The sequence below is a fragment of the Falco naumanni genome, chromosome 4 (genome assembly GCF_017639655.2).
Source record: "Falco naumanni isolate bFalNau1 chromosome 4, bFalNau1.pat, whole genome shotgun sequence".
Classification (NCBI taxonomy): domain Eukaryota; kingdom Metazoa; phylum Chordata; class Aves; order Falconiformes; family Falconidae; genus Falco; species Falco naumanni.
In genome coordinates this window covers 104331830-104348906 of record NC_054057.1, presented here as the reverse complement: position 1 = coordinate 104348906, position 17077 = coordinate 104331830, and the positions used below count along the sequence as shown (strand labels likewise).

The window sequence follows — 17077 nt, the reverse complement described above, 5'->3', positions numbered from 1 at the left end:
ATATTTGATTGAATAACTAGCCAAAACCATATAATGTGATAACTTCATAGTATCTATTCTAACACATCCTTAGTTTAGTGTGACTTCAAGAGTCAGAAGGATTTACCAGGAATTACTTTGGTTTATGAATTAGTGTGTGCAGTCATTTAAGCTTGAGAAGTGGGTCTAAATAAGAATTCAGAAATCCTTAATCATTGATATCAACGTGTATGTTTTAACAATATTTGAAGAAATAAAACCTTCTTGTTCTTGTTTCAGCATTTCAGGGAACACCTTGACAAACTTTTTGCAAAAGGAATTGGAATGCTGGATATTGCTTTAAATGAAGCTTTCAACATGCTCAATGAAGTAAGTTAATGCTGTTCAGATTTATGCTGCTGACGCTTTTCTTGCTATTTAGAAATTACTCTCAATTTTAAGATAATAAATTAGAATTCACTCAAAAATGTGATGATGATGTTATCTATAGAGCAAGAATTCTATATAATCTGTGTATGGTGAAAGATATAAAGAAATTTACATTTTTATAGGTATACATTTTATATTAATGTATTTTGTGTCTACCTACACATACATGTGTACATTAAATAAAGTTTATTTCAGTAGCTTGTTTAGGTATTAAAAAATACTAGGATAACATGTGGATTTCACAGTTTAGATTGTTCTTTTTTTTGTTTGGAAGGGCTAACATTTTAGGAATGACAAGAATTTGTATATTCGTAAACACTTTGAGAATATTGTTATTTCATGAAATTGTTTATTGGTTTGACTTCTGGCATAACAGTATCTTATATAAAAGAAGTTACTTGAAGACTTTTGTATTTACCTTTGTAATACTCTGTGACAGAGGGAGAAATGTAAAGTTTCGTCTAACTAGCTCAGAGGTATTAATATTATATTAACTATTTATCTGCCAAAACACAAGGCCAACTTTCTGATAACGTTCCTGTGAATAATGTCTATAAACAGGAGTGTAGTCCTTAGAAGATGAACATCATGATCATGGAGATAATCTAGTGCAGGGCACCTAGTTTCCCTTCCCAGCTCCACAAATAATCTGTGTAGCATTCTTAGTTATCCAGGAAATTGTCCTTCAAAGGAGATTTTAATTAAAATCTGTCCCACTGCCTTTGCCTGAAATGCTTTTCCTCACAAGGTTCCTCACATCAGTCTTAGTCGTTGTCATGAAGAGGTATTTCAGAGATATTTTTTGTCACTTTGTTATTTCTGACAAAGGTAAAATAAATTGTCATGCTATGTATCTCAGTAAAGAAAAATTTTAGCAATATTTTGATTCAGCTGTCTGTATACTTTCTTGGGAGTGTATAGTGGAAAAAGCAAGAAAACAAAGGAGAAAAGTGAACAGTAATAGTAATGAGAGAGAAGTAGTATGAAGGAATAGAACAATGGAAATAGAATGCACTATCAAGTATTCCTCATGATATTATGAATTAAAACTCTAGGTAGTGTGGGTAGGACTAAAACCATTGCTTACAATCTCTGTTAATATCAGTTTAGATGTAGGACTTCTTTAAAGAAGAGCGTTTACTAGTTTTTTAATAACTACAAGCAAATCTCTTCACCGGGATATCTAAACTAATGAGCAGTGGTAAAATTGTAAACTACTGTATCACAAAGCTACAGCAAAGTTCATTAACAAGATATAGGTATCAAATGCCATTGTGAGGGACTAAACCACCAAATACGTCAAAGGCCAGAGTAGATACTGAGGGAGAAAATGTGAGGAATTTCAGTTAGCCTTAAGACTGAGGAAAGCAGGAAACAGGTTTAAAAAAACCAAACACACATTTGTGTCCAAATGCTAAGAGCCCCAAGATGGAATACTAGCAATCAGTGATCTCTGAGTCCTAAAGAAAACCTAAACCCTTAAAGCATTCCCATTCAAAGACCTGCAATATTAGCTGTAAATTTATTTCAAAATGATGCTACATGTAATCTCCACCTAGCATTTTCTAAAGCAAGAAAACGAAAACTACTGTTTCTGTGGATTCTTTCAGAATGCTCCATTTTGCCCAGAGCTCACTCTCGTAAATAAGTGGCCCAACCCTTCTTTTTTTTTTTTTGCATCTTCTTGCTAACCTTTAAACTGCATGAGTGAGTCAGCAAAAGTGACTAAACACCTTCCAACAGGACCAATTTCCGTTAAGTGGTTGATGTTACAAGTAAGCAGTGTTAGCCTATTGAAACATTCCCTACAGCTTTCTTTTAAAGTTAATTTAGCAGCTTAAGATATGATTGAAAATTATTTGGTGTTTCCAGAAAAGCTTGTTAAAAAAAAAAAAAAAGAAAATACTTAAAGATTGTGCATGTATTCTTTTTAATAATCAATTAAGAGGTGAGTTGATCTTGATTTAGAATCCCTATGTGTAGTGGAAAAATTATTTTATTTTTTTAGTGAAGAGGGAGGTATCGTCTAGAAATGCAGAGCAACATCAAATTCCTGCAAGGTGAATTAAAATCATGTGGCCTTTTAATCATTAGGTAATCTTTCAAATAGATTATGCAAGATCTTCTCTTGCTTTGAGTTTTTCAAACAAGATTACTTAAAGACTTTTAGAAGCTTTTTCAAAGCAACAAAAAAAGGGTGATTGCAATGCAGTTCAAATGCAAGATAGTGACCCAAGTCATTGGGTTGAAATGTATAGACTGTTTTTTAGGTGGGTAGTTTCTTCTACTAAGTGTCTGATGATATTATGATGAGAATGTAGTTCCTCATGTATTTAGGCATTTTAGTTTGTCTACAGGTAGAAATCAATTTTTTCTGACACAGTTATTGTGATGTCAGTCCAGTTGTTGGTAGTTAGCATTGTATAATAATAATGTTAGTGAGGGATACTTTCAAGTAAATCTACTATGTGCTCCTTTCCAAGAACTTGAGAGCAAATCAAACTTCATATCCAGGAAAGTAAATATGTGTTTGTGTGTGTGTGTATCGGCTTTAATGGTGAAAAGAAATTTACGATGTTTAGTTAGAAACCACCTTTCAAAAATAATAATAAAAAAAATCAATGCCTTGTTCATACTACTTGAACCTCTGCAACATATTCAGTGTTTTTCTTCTGAGTGAGCCAAACTGGCCTTCTGACATCCTTCCAGGATAACCGGTTTCCAAGAAATCTATAAACTTTATGTCTATGGGCTCCAAATAACTATTAGTGTGATCTGTAGGTGTGTATTACAGAAAAGCTGAAGTTTAGGGCTGACAGTTTAGATGCCCTTATCTTGCTGTTTGATAGTTCGGATCCAGAACTAGTTTGTTTTTATCATTTTCGATTTGACCAATGCCTTGGAGAGTTGACTAGTATACATTAATCAGAAATCAATTCACTTTTCCTCTCTAGTCAAAGTATGGCTCTGAGGCACCATTTTAAAAACTACACTGTATCTTTCAGTGTAAAAGTTACAGGGAGTTAATTCCTGTCTCACAAATTAAATTTAGTAAAACTCACTATACTACAGCTAAGCTTAGTAAGGATTAGTAAAGAAAGCTGGAAAAAACCTTTTTATAGTACATTTTTTATTTTTAATAAAGACACAATTCAGGCATATTCTGACATAATTTTTCTTCATGTCAAGGAAACAGTTTTGGGTTTCATTTTGCCTAACATTTCCCAGGCCATCTATTTTTCAGCTTATCTAGCCTTAGTAGATCACTTATCTTAAAAATCACATACCTTTAGCATTAATATGCATCCTAACTAACCTCAATTGGATTTTAAGAATACAAACTAGTTGCAACTCACGAATTAACAGATGATAGAATAAAGATTGAGCTATGCCAACTGATGTGTCACATTTACCAGGGTTGTTTTGGAAAGAAATATTTCAGTCACAAATATAACAAGCAAGTTCCTTTTCTCTCCTTTTTTTTTTTTTTTTTTTTTTTTTTGTCCTCCTCCTCTGTTCCTTTTCTGCCTCCTTCTGTGTTGTGTTTTGTTTTTTTTTCCTTCAACTGAGCTTATATTTATGAAAATATTTTAAAGTGTTTCCTTAAATATAGTAATTTCTTTTAGGGAGAAAAAATGTGTTAGTCTGCTGGAAAACAAATATTTAATCTAAAAGAAATAGCAAACTGTCTTTTGATTGAAGGATGTACCTTGACAATGAGACCTCAAATCAAAATATTCTTCAAGGACTTTGAATGTGAGAAGTATGCCTGTCTGTATACCGTAGGATCATAGATTAACTAATGGTTCCAATTCCTTTGTATGCATCTTGAAACACAATATTGATCAGTTCTTTTCCGGGCATAAAATCCTAAAATGAGAAAATGAGGATCTTCCTCCACCCACTGCCCACATATTCATGCAGACAGTGTGGAACTAATTCTTTCATGTGGTGCATGCAAAAAATGACAATGGGAAAAGCTGCATGAGGTAAAGAACACTCTAGGTTGGATGTAGAGGGGTTATTAGGAATCCTGTTATGGGTACTGAATATAGTCTTAGGAAACAGATACACAACAGATACGTCTTTTGATCTGTAAGGTCATGATGGATCATGCTACATGTATGTTCAGATCTATTCAGGGTGGAGTATTGACTGTTTCTATTTATACTATTAAAGGGAATGTAATAGCCTCAAGCATTCTTGCATATATACTTCCAGGATTGACAGCATTAAGAATCTTTTCCTTTATATGCAGGTACATCATCAAAGTCTCTAGAAGTTTCTATGAAGCAGCCTAGGCCAGACAAAAAGCTACTTAATGTCTCCTTAAAAGAGCACAGATAACCCTTTTCCACTTAGTCTACAGCATGTGACCTTTACGTGACAAAAATCTATTCTTTGAATTATAGGCTATAAGGATGTCTTGTCTACATTTAAAAAAGAAAGGGAGGGAAGGGGAAAAAGAGAAAAGAAAGTGGGGGGCGGTGGTGTTAGGGAAAGGAGAAAAAGGGAAAGCTTTGTGTTACACAATCTATTAAGATTCTGGTTGGATTTTAGAATGGTTCAGGGGTTACACTAATTAAGTGCAGTTAATTTTGCCTTGCAATTACCTTTCAGTATTTGCCTTGGTTGTTAAGACTTGAAGGTGGTTGATACAGATGTCTTTGAAAAGCACGTCTAAAAATCCACTTCCAAATTATTTCCAATCATCAATTTATGCAGTGTTCATTATGCAGTGTAAGAATATAGAAGTGTTTGGTACAGTAGTTAGGCACCTACTATGTCATGTGACAAGTGCAATTATCTCTTTTGGTGACAAATGCGATCTTTGCAGTGATTACCTTTAAAAAAATCATAGCCAATTAAATAAAATTCTGTGACATTTCAAAGACTGTTAATCACAACCAAATGCTGTAAATGTCAGGATGCATTGAAATTTTTGCTGCTAAATGATGAATCACTGAGTTAATTGTAGTTCATCATAAGGCCCTTGTCATTGTTATTATTATGGAAAACACTTTCATCACTCTAGCTATTCAATAAAATTAAAGTTTTTGACAAATATGAGAAGATATTACTCATGGAAGCATTTAAATTTAATTTCATTCTTTAAAATACGTGAACAGATAACTACATAGAATAATGCAGATGCATACAGAGTGATGTTTTAAAATAAATGTATGAAGGCAATCCCCCTTTGTTAACTTTTCTTTTAATATACCTTGTGTCCTTCAAAATATGTTATCCATACAAAGAATATATCCCTTGACAAAGTAAATTAATCTTTATGAGAAAATATTGTATCTAAGGTCTTACTAATGAAGGAATCCCACTTCAGTAATTCTGATTCTGGACTGGAAACACTAATGACTGAACAATTTTAAGGGTAGACTGCTTTGCAGGTATCACAGGTAGGAATTTGCACATAGGCAGTGACCAGAATATAGCTAATTCTGTAAACCCACATTAGGTTCCCTTTAAATAACAGGTTTCTAGCACTGTTCACTGATGCTCCTGATTAATCGAAGTGAAAACTGATCTTGGAGGAGGGCTGCAGATACTATAAATGATTTTTGCATTATATTTCTGGATGTGACTACTCAGATATGGAAATGTGAAAGCATAAGAAAAGAGGACAGAGGACTTCTGGAACCCACCATCCATTCCCTTTCCTACTGCAGGCACGTCTACAGAGATGATGTTTTTAGAAGTTAAGACCCTTCCCCAGAAAAAATGTGTTTTAGAGTTTTGGAAGGAACAGCAAAAAAAATTAAGGATGAGTAGGCTGCAGAAAGCTTAGACAGAGCAATTGCTAGCCCAAATCAAACTAGAATGCTAAGAATAAGTTGTGATGAATCCAGAAGCAGTAAGAGTCCCTGCAAGGTAATCAGCCTTTAAATACTACTTCTCAAATGGGACCACTCTTTTTTGGGCACTATTCATCACAGATAGGCTGGTGAGTGGGACAAAATAATTATTGCTTGGCTTTCTCAGCAACAAGGGAAAGGTGGTAGGATGAAGACCTTGTCTGACCTCAATGTTGGTAATGTACTTGAAAACTACATGGGAAGAAATCAAAAACAGATTGTTCATTCATTAGCATGTACTCAATGCTAGCCCAATCTATAAAGAGTTGTGTGTAATGCCCCACTTTATTGATCTTTTCACATATTTTTTTTAGTGTTTGTACAGAGTTATGATAGATCAAATAATTTTATGACTTTGTATTTTTTTTCCAAAAGCCAGACATTTTGCCTAAGTTCCTTGAATATTTTAAATATTATGCAAATAGGAAGGTATTCTGCAATAAGAGCAAATGGAGACACATGGATTCAAAATTAAGGCACCAACTCCAGAATCCAGAGATCAAACCTTACGTTATGAATCAGTCCAATTTACTTGTTCTTTGACCAGGAGAAAATCCTGTTTGTGTAGCAATGAAACTGTCTTTGCTTACTCCAAAGGGTATGCTAATTGCTGTCTAAGTACCTGAGCTCAAGTACTGCTGTTCAGCAGCTTGAATTACTTACATGTATTTATTTCAAGTAATAGGAGAATCTTAGAATATATAAATATGAGCTTGGTTCTCCCAGATAAACATTTTATGAAAAATAACATATGCAATGTAATCCCGAGCAAATATGAATGCTATATGAGTAGTCACGTGTCTCTCAGTAAGTGGTCTATCTTCTGTACTTCGCAGTAAAATTATCAGTCATTCATTTTTTTCATGTAGCTTGTTCTTTTAAAATTATACTTAAAGCGAACCCTATGTAGATGCATCAATATATGCCTCCTATCTAAAATGGCAATACACTTTTAATTCGGGGAAGTGCTATATTTATGTATCTTGTGTTTCAAGCTGATAAAATGGGGATATATAATGAAGTCTGATTCTGTTACACAATTGAAGCTACAATTCAATAAGAACATGATATGTATGATAAAATGTTTTCAACCTGAGACTTTCATTTACTTTTAAGCATGCTAGAGGTTTGACCAGATCATGTTTATCCAGTGCAATCCTATCTATCTTAATCTAACAAGAATGTACTGTAACTGAATGATTGTTTTCTTTCACAGTTCAATCACACAGGACAAGGAAGTATTTGCAGCCAAGCCATTATGTTGATTACTGATGGAGCTGTGGATACATATGATACAATATTTGCAAAATATAATTGGCCAGACAGGAAAGTAAGTATGTTATCACCTTTATTTGATGGAAAACCCAAAGCTTCATATCCAATATAAAGTGTATGCCTATCAAAAAGTCAGTAACAATCTTTCTAATGATCTAAAAATGATTTTGGATAACTAGATGTTTCATGAATGACAAAAATATGCTTATGTGGTATTGCTCGAGGATAGAGATGGCCTTTTACTGTAGTAATGAACTTAGGATAATAAGATAGTAAGGAAATATTTCCCTCCAGGGCACATATTGACTGTTATATAATGCTTCCCTTGTGAGACATCATTAATCATGAAAAAAACTTTTTTCTCCACAAATACTCATTAATAATTCAATGCTTTATTAATGCTAAAGAAGGGTGTGTGCTGTGGGCAGTGAACAGTTTACTATTACTGGAGAACAAGCAGATATAGTACTCGGTATTTTTTATTTCTTTATTTGGCACAGGGAGGTGTAGACTTGGCAATTAGTGAGATTTTATTAAAAATAAATTTGGTTCTATTGATCTGTAGAAGGAAATTTACCCAAATTTAAATCACCTTGTTATATAACACATAGAGTTTTCTACAGTAGTAAAGAAATGCCTTGAGTTGTTCTGATGAGAAAGCTCAATTAGGTCTCATGTTTGGATGTGAAATAATTTCCTTCTACGCTTTTCTGCTAAAGCAAGTTTTGGGACTATTTTAGGAAGTTTTCGTAGTTTGAGATACTTGCCATGGTATATGCCTGTGGAAGCAACAACCTCACTCTTTGAAGTGCAGTTTGAGCAAGAAATTGATTAATATGAGGGTGCTGTGTGGGGTTTCAGTATTCTGTGGAAAAGAGGAGGAGTAGTTCTGATTTGTAGTTTTTGTAATTTTATAAATGAAAGAAATGTGACATTTGTTTTATGTTCTCCCTTTTCTTGTTGGCTTGAACTAAACCCTATTAGCAATCAGTGAGCAACAGAAGATGAGAAATTGGAGATTTTTTGTTACTGAACTTCTGAAAATGTTATGTCAATTACTGTCATTTTGTGTAGTAAAAATGACATACAACTATTCTACTTTTTGTTGGTTGTTTTTTATTCAGAGAATGTAAAGTGCAATCTGAAGATCTGTTTTTCTCTTCAGATACCTTGCTCACTCCTTTCACATAACTTCATTCTCTAAAAGAAGAAAGTTCATACTTTTCATGATTTTACCGGGATGTGCCAGGAAGAATTAAAAGAATGCAAGGATGCATTGGCATTTGCACATATTCTGGGGAGATCTGTAATATTTTTGTGTGAATTAGCTTTCGTGTGGTGGAAGGTATGAGGAAGTTCAGTATTTAATTAATGCAGTAAGATGTAGATCTAGATATTATGAAAGAAGTTCCATTGGATGTCAGCATTTGTCCATTTTTGTTTGTTGTATTTCATTGGGTCACATCTCAATTGTCAATGTCAATATTACTGAAGCAGAAGAGAAATATTTGTTTCTACTCTGTGACATACAAGAAGTATCTCCTTGAAGCGTGGTTATCAACTATTTACAGGTTGGAGGAGAATATGTGGCCTTTGATCTGTCTCCCTACTTTTCTTCAGTGCTTTTCAGTGAGATTGTTGTTATTTACGTGAAAATACCTCATGTCTTTTCTTATTCTCTATTTACTGTTGAAGATAGTTGATTCTTCAGGGGTAAAGCTTTTACTGATTTTTCTGTTGATTAATTAGCCATTTGGAAAGTTAGGGCTTTATAAAATGTATTTGTCTATTAAAATTACTGAATAATTCTGGAAACAGTAATGTATTTGAACTTTAGCTTGTTTTTCATATCTTTAAATATTCAAAATGGAATCTTTTTTTATCGGACAGGTCATATGTTGTGATTTTCTTCCTAAGTAACTGAGTGTAACTCCTTAATATTATATGGCTTAAGTCTTTTATCAGCTGGCTGTGCTCATATAAATGGATGGTGGTAATATAGTCTAAAGATATCTCGTAAATTTTCTGTGTATTCACACTTATTTCTGAAAGTTTTCTGAGAGAAACAAGAAAACTATAACTTGATCATGAAGTTATTATTTTAGTAGCTGCTTCTCCAAATAACAAATGTTTATAAACAGGTTTTTGGGTTGGTTTTTTTTTTTTTTTGCTTTTTGTTTGTTGTTGTTTTTTTTTTTTTAATTCCTAGATGTTTACATATACTTTTATCCCTATATAGGTGACCTGAGAAATGTGAATTTCAGCTATAGGCTTCAGTATTTACTCTTCATATTTAGTCATTTAAATCTTGTAATTGTTCAAGATTTCCATGACAGATGATGTATGAAGAATTTTCATTAAGCAATATATTAAAAAAAATAAATTTAAATTAAATAGAGGATACAAGGAATCTGACTGAATCTACATTATCTTTGTAATTTCAATTAGTATTTTGGGTACCTTCCCCCTCCCTCTAATTTTACCTTCTTTCCAGTTTTGGTATGATTGAGTGACTTTGTAGGCCAGCATTAGCTCTGTTTTATGAAAACATAGCTCATTTTGTTCCACAGGAAAGGAGGTTTAAAAGTTTGGTGTTGTTTTTTTTTAAAAAAAAAAAAAAGTCTTGTGGCCAGTTTTCCTCTTATTCAGTGGCTTACTATCTGATTTAAGTTGTTAAGTCTCCAAATGTTCCATGAGAAAATTTTGCTTTCTCTGGCAAATACTGTTGCCTAAGGAGATTTACAGAATCTCTCCAAAGGACGTGCCTCTGATGTCTTGTATTTTCTTATAATATGAAGTTAGTTCCTCTCTTAAGAATGGGAAGACACTATGGGGAAACTCTACCATATGAAATCAGTAAGGAAAGAATTCTCTGAAACAGTCAGCTGAGTATTTTCACAAAGCTATGTGCTATATATCTTTCATGTGCAAATCAACATCTATATCTGAGATAACAATTCTTAGCACAGCTGTTGTAATAAGCAGCAGGACAGGTTTCTTTTTGGGTATGCTTCGGCAAAGGCCTAGCATGTAGAATCTTCTTGTTTAGCAAGGACATGTTTTTTAGGGAGTACCTTTTACTTACGATGCTATATTCCACCCAACTCTTATAAAATATTGAACGTATTATACAGTCTTCTAAATTGTGTATTAGAAAAGATGTAGGGAAAAAAAAATCAAATCAGTTGGTCCTCTTTTCAGGCTGAAATGTTTCAGTATGAAAAATGTAACAGTGTTCCATATGTATACTTTTATACATTAGAGTTTTCAATGTTTTTTGTTGGATTTGTTGTTCTAGAAAGGAAGCATTATTGAAAATGCAATATCCTATGCATTTGCAGTGCCAATGTGCCTAAAAATTATGCATGCAGGTGTCTTCAGGATCCCCTTCTTTTGCATTAAACCATCCTTATTCTCTCCAAAGACATTTTTTATATCTATAAATCACATCTTTGAACTGCTTATTAGGTTTTTTCTCACCTTTTTTTTGTTTTATATTCAGCTATACGTTGCCTTGTCATCTATCTTATCATTTATGTTTTTCCTGTCATTTTGATATTCTGGTGGATGGTGATGGACAAACCAATAAGTCTAATTGAGTTAAGTTCTTAAGTTTCTGTTTACTTCAATTACCTTGTCATCAAAGTACCTATTTGAGTTATGTTTTATCTAATGTTAGATAATATTAAATATGTCATCATTAGTTGCAGCAGAAACATTTTCTTCTCTTATAGAAAGGAACAAATTCTTCATGTAACTGAAGGCTTTGCCAGTTTGTCAGTAATAATTTCTAAAGATGGAGAGTGAAAACTTACTGTCACGATGTAAATAACAATTCACATTTTCTTTTTTCCAAGGCATGTATATCTTTGCAAAATATAGTCTTTTTTTTTTAAAGATACTATGTAAACAGAGATAAAAGCACTTTTACATATCATTGCAGACATATTCTGCCTGAAAACTGATTAAAAAGCTGCTTCTCTCTGATTATGTATTAAATAGAAATTGTGTTGCAATAATTTTGAAGTGGAATAGCATGGCTCCAGTTAAATCCCTAAAGTAACTTAAGTAACTAAGTTTTTCTGGGGGACATAAACATGATTTTCTGTATGAGCTAGAGAATTATAACTATCAAAAGACTATTTAAAATTATCTTCTGTACTGTTTCATTAAAAGAAGAAACACTTCCATTTTACTGTTTATTTTATGAGTTTCTATTTCCCTCACCAAAAAAAACCCTTTCCCCATGTTTTCTTAATATCTTCTGCTACTTAAAATGTAAATCTAGTAGATGCTATTTTTATAATACACCATGTTTTATTTGTATGTCTGAGGCTTTAAGTTGTTAATGTCTATTTCTTTTTTTATGAGTCTGTACATACAGTCTTGCACCATAAGGATCTAGATTCTTATGCATTATAAATGAATTTATGCTATCTACATATATTTCTTATTCATGAAGCTTGCATTCAGTATTTCCAAATTTCTGCAATTCATTCATGACAACTCTGCCACATGAAGTACCAAAAAGAGAACAATTAAATCTGCAAGAGTAAATCTGTCTGTGCTGTCATACAAAAGCCTAGGGTTTCCACATGTAGCAGAAAAAAGTATTTTAAAAGAATAGTATCACGAAAGTGTTTGTTTACAATTACAACTATAATATAGTTGCAATACTTTTTTGTTGTTGTTGTTGCTTTTAAGGTGTCATACTTCAGGAGAAAGCCTTGAAGTCTCAAAATATCTTGTTGATGTCAGTAGAACACAGACAGATGTGCTTTTACTGCATATTATTGCTTCTACTATTATATCCAAATTCACTGTTAGAAACCAAGCAAAATACTGTACTTTTATATTTCACTGGGTACCTTATTTGAATTTAAAAGCACGACAGCATATTGTTGTTGTGGGGCAGGGGGCACAGACAAATGGACGTGACTACAGAGAAAGATATCCCTTCAGGTCTGCCTCCAGAAAATAGTGCCGTTAATTGTCTCTTCCTAGATAACATAATCCTGCTTCCTCTCTATTGGAAAATTCCAGGAAGTAACTCATGAAAAATTCCCAGAAGGTTAACCTTTTAAATGTTGCTGAAATGTTATAGCACATTTAAAAATGAAATTACAATGAGATCAGAGATATTATCAGAGCTTCAAGCCCTGTCATGCTCTCTATTGAAAGCCATTTTAGTCATTAATTGAGAGTTAATAAACTTGGAACAGAAGGTATCTACTTAAATAATATTAAACATATTTTGACATTTTAAATATAACAAGACTGTTCTCAGCATGTTGTGACATTGCAAAGGAAAATAATATAGTAAAACCTTTTGTAAAAATGCACGAGGAAACACTTTAAAACCCTAGTGATTCACCATGAGGTCTCATCATCCTTTTTCTCCATGGGCTAAAATTTCTAAGTGCCTGCATATTTTGCAGCAACAGTCTTTTTCTCTCCTCCTTTTCCCAATTGTTTTTATGTGCCTATCAAGTTCTATACTTGTATAAATCCCGTCATTGCTTTGGAGAGGCCCCAAAGCATTTCTTCTGTGTCTGTGATTAAGGGCAGAGTCTAAACTTCCATTGAGATCAAGGGGAAATAGGTACATAATTCAAGTATATAAGCAAATATTTTGTGAAATTTCAGTTTGGATACAGTCGTCTAGTATTCCTTTTTTATATGGGTTGGTGAAGCACTCACAAGTGGTCAAGGAAGGTGGCAGCTTTGTGAGCTGTTTTGACTTGCAGCATCCAGAAATGGATGTTCTGTTCCCTTGGCCTGAGAGCTCTTCACTTGGTGATACTGTACCACATGCAAGATCTGGAAAAGAAAGCAAAAGAGTTATGGAATCAGTTAAACTATATCCTTCCCTTTGGGTTTGTCCTTTGATACTGAAAAACATTTGCTTTTATAATTATTTGAAATAGCTATATGCTATGGTAGATATATGCAAGACCAGAAGTAATAATTCCTCACTATTTAGTAAAGTTAAATGGAAACCAAAATCCCACCTAAAATTTCCTAATTTTCTAGAATCAAATCCAGCAAGACAGGCCAGAAGTCTCTCCTGAATTTTCTCTGTTGATAAGAAGGAAGGATGAACGTCCTTTAGAATTCATGCTTGCTTTTCTTTTTTCTTTTCTTTTAAATCTGAGTTAAAAGTACCCCCACATGCAATTGCCTTATTTATTATTCTGCAGCCTTTCACTTAATGGGCAAGTAAAAGGGAATAGAACTTCATCTGTCTGTCTCCTATTATTCTGAGGGCTCTGAGTAGAGTTGATTTTGTATGGGAGCAAAATATTTTCTTTCTGCTTATGAACCATTACAACAAGGCAGAGATTTAAGATGGTTTTTGTCAGTGCTAAGACTTCAAATGGGGTGAATATAAAGAATAACTGCAATAACATCTTTATTCCTACTGCTAAATGATTATGATGCAGAAAGCTCTAAGAGCAAATGCTGCCTATGTCTGAACAGAAATGTTGAAATTACAAGATAAATAGCTCCTTGACTTTTAGGTATTTATACCTGCTTTTGCATCTGCTTTCTATGAAAAATTCCACAGTCTGGAATGTCTCTGAGTTTATGTACAATACTTAAAATTATAATTGAATTCAGAGATTAGCAGCTCAAAATTCTCTGGATTTAGTTTTGATTTCACATTAATAGTATACTATATTTGCAGACAACAATAAGCAGTCGATAACTCCTTAGCTGTGTGGGATGTCGATGCATACTTTTATATGATCAATAATTATGGTACGTTTAGGAGTTAATGGCATTATGCTTTCTTAAATACTTAAGAAAATGCTTGGTCATTATTGGTGACTACTGGTCACTTGGTCACTAAAGACCTTTATTCAATTGACTCATTTATATTAGAGATCTGTGAAAAAAATATTTAATTCTGCCTTTTCCTTTTTCTACTAAAAATATACCTAGTGAGTTTGAAGACTACCAACAATCTATTGACTTAAACTGCTGTATATGAAATTAAAATCTGAGCTTTAGCTATATGTGAAATTCCCCAAACATTTAGATTCTGCCATAGGACAGGAAAGAATGCTTTCCTTGTATTCCTTTAACAAAGGAAGATGAAAACATGACATATGATATATTTTCATTTCCTTTGTCTGAAAACTATCCTAAAGAAATCAAGCGGATTCTGTGAAAAGAAGCTACAAGAAAATGGGTACCTGTGTTGTGGCATTACATTGGTGACAAATAATCTTTTTCTGCATGTCAGATATTCATGAGGCTACAAAATTTTCTGCAGATTTTTAACTAAGTTTCTGTATCTTAGGAACCTGCTGATGTTGGCAACATGAAACATTAGTACAGAAAATTGTGTCTCATGTACAGTGTTGTCTGGATGTTATTAAATTGATTACTTTTTTTAAGAAGACTGAAGTACTTTAAAGGCAGATGTTATTACTGCTACACAAACCCTATTTCTGGTTATCTCAAGAACAAAAGAAGGTCTGGTCACTTTATAGACCTTTCAAGCTATGGCAAACTTATATTAATTTGTTATTTTTTTAGCCATCCTTGCAGTATGATGAAAGATGGGGTATGAGATCAAAAAAAAGTTCTTGATTTGGGGATAAAGGGAAACAACAACTTACAGAAATGCTGTAGTCCTAGTTTTCTGCCCTATCTGCAGTTTCCTGGGGATGTGTGTGTGTGTTAAAAAATATTTGCTTCTGCATTATTACTTTTCCCTTTTAAATGAATTTGCCACTAGTATTTCTACCTGCATTCTTTAATATGATGCTCTCTGTTTACTTTACCACAATGAAACTTTTTCTGCAGTGCTAAAAACCAAAAGTGGGGAGAAGTCTTTTGTGAAGATAAGGGTAATTGAGTCTTATCCTTATGGTATATGTGGATTGCCAGAGGAAGGATTACTGCCTCTCCTATACAGAGTTACATGGTTAGCTAGAATCATATAGCGGTTAATGCTTTCTGAATGTTTCAAGAATTTTAGTTGGATTGATCATTTACATACAATGTAAATGTATCCAAAGTGCTATTACTCTGTTAATGTTTGTGATGTGATCAGAAATAGATACAATAGAAATAGACAGAATTGAAAAGTAAATTAGCTATGAGTCATACAGAGTACCTTATAAAACAATGGGCAATCAAAATGGAGAATAATCCACAACCTGAAATAGCTTTTCCAAAGTACTTTTTAGGAACTCATGAGTTCATCAATAACACAAAAATCATTACTTTTGCATGTAAAAAAGTAGTTTATTTTTATGTAGTGTATGTAGACATAAAGACTTCCAAAATTTAAGATAAAATGTGTACATAAAATGTCCCTAGATGGTTACAAGTAATCACTGTTTGCATCTGGCATAAATTCACTATCATTGACATATGTGTCTGAAAGCCATTATTAACAATAGACCAAAGTATTGTAGGTAAATATCATAAGAACAACACTATTTTTTATGGATTCTGTTTACTGATGCACAAAATGAATATAATAAAACCTGACCTGATATTTGAGGTGCTGTAAGGTCTTAATTTTTTTTTTTTTTAAAAATATATATATATTTGTGAAATTATTGTGCCAGAAGCAAGACAGTTAAAGTAGGCATAGTAATTGCACAGATATGCCCATTTCATTCTGCAGACTATGTCTGTACTTGTGGTAGCATTTTTTGTGAAGAATTATGTCATCCGCTTAAGGAAATAGTGAGATCATGTATTTCTTGAAATTCTTCAACAGCATGATAAAAATTGTGTTTTAGTTTGTGTGGTTTAAACTGAACAATACTGCAATTGCACTAAAAGCTAGGATACAGTTCATAGTCTGCCTGTTTTTAATTACTTCTTTATAATGTGTGCATCTTCTATAACATGACAGGCAGAAAAGAGATGTTGAAGGCTGTCAGAACTGTTTTATTTTAGATGGGTCTCTACAGTCCTTGTAAAATACCAAGAATGAGTATTGTTAATTGTGAGTAATCTACCAACAAAAAGGTGTCCATAGCTACATATACGAAACCCTTCTGGTTGCATTTGAGAATAAAGAGATAACACAGTATTCCAATAAATTAATTTAGTTTAATAATATTTTTTTTAAAGTACAGATAGTAAAAAACCTGAAAATTATGTTGAACTAAATGTCTTCCTAAATTACCTGTTTAAAGTTTGGTTTTTGGAAGCAGCTGAAATTATCTGAATCTGTATTAAAGGTTGCGTTACAGAGGAGAGCACTGATGAAAAATAAGTTGTTGAAAGAGAGGAAACTAGGGTTATGCTCAGTCATCTCCTTCATCTATAGCCTGAAATAAGAAGAATATAAAAGATCTACAAACCTGCTTGCTTTATAGGTGCTTTCTGTTCTGTTCTGTGAAAACTTTTCACTGCTTTTAGAGACGGGAAAGAGTGGAAACTTCATATGTATTTTGGAGTAAGTTTTAAAAAGCTGTCCTTATGATGTTTTAAGCCCCTGTTATAATATTTAGAACGCACTGCAAAAAAAGTTCAATTTCCCAATTACTATT

At 33.0% G+C, this 17077-nt stretch overlaps 1 protein-coding gene across 5 annotated transcripts in view; it reads left to right on the top strand.

The window, feature by feature from the left end:
- Window positions 1–17077, top strand: part of CACNA2D3 (calcium voltage-gated channel auxiliary subunit alpha2delta 3) — a 468514-nt gene that overhangs the window by 229208 nt on the left and 222229 nt on the right. For all 5 annotated transcript variants that reach the window (XR_005827594.1, XR_005827596.1, XR_005827595.1 and 2 more), the window contains 2 exons: window positions 259–348; window positions 7495–7608. Coding sequence is in view for 2 of the 5 variants with exons in the window: in XM_040592380.1 (XP_040448314.1) it covers window positions 259–348; window positions 7495–7608 (204 nt within the window). In the remaining 3 variants the exon portion in view is untranslated. The remainder of the gene's footprint in view (window positions 1–258; window positions 349–7494; window positions 7609–17077) is intronic.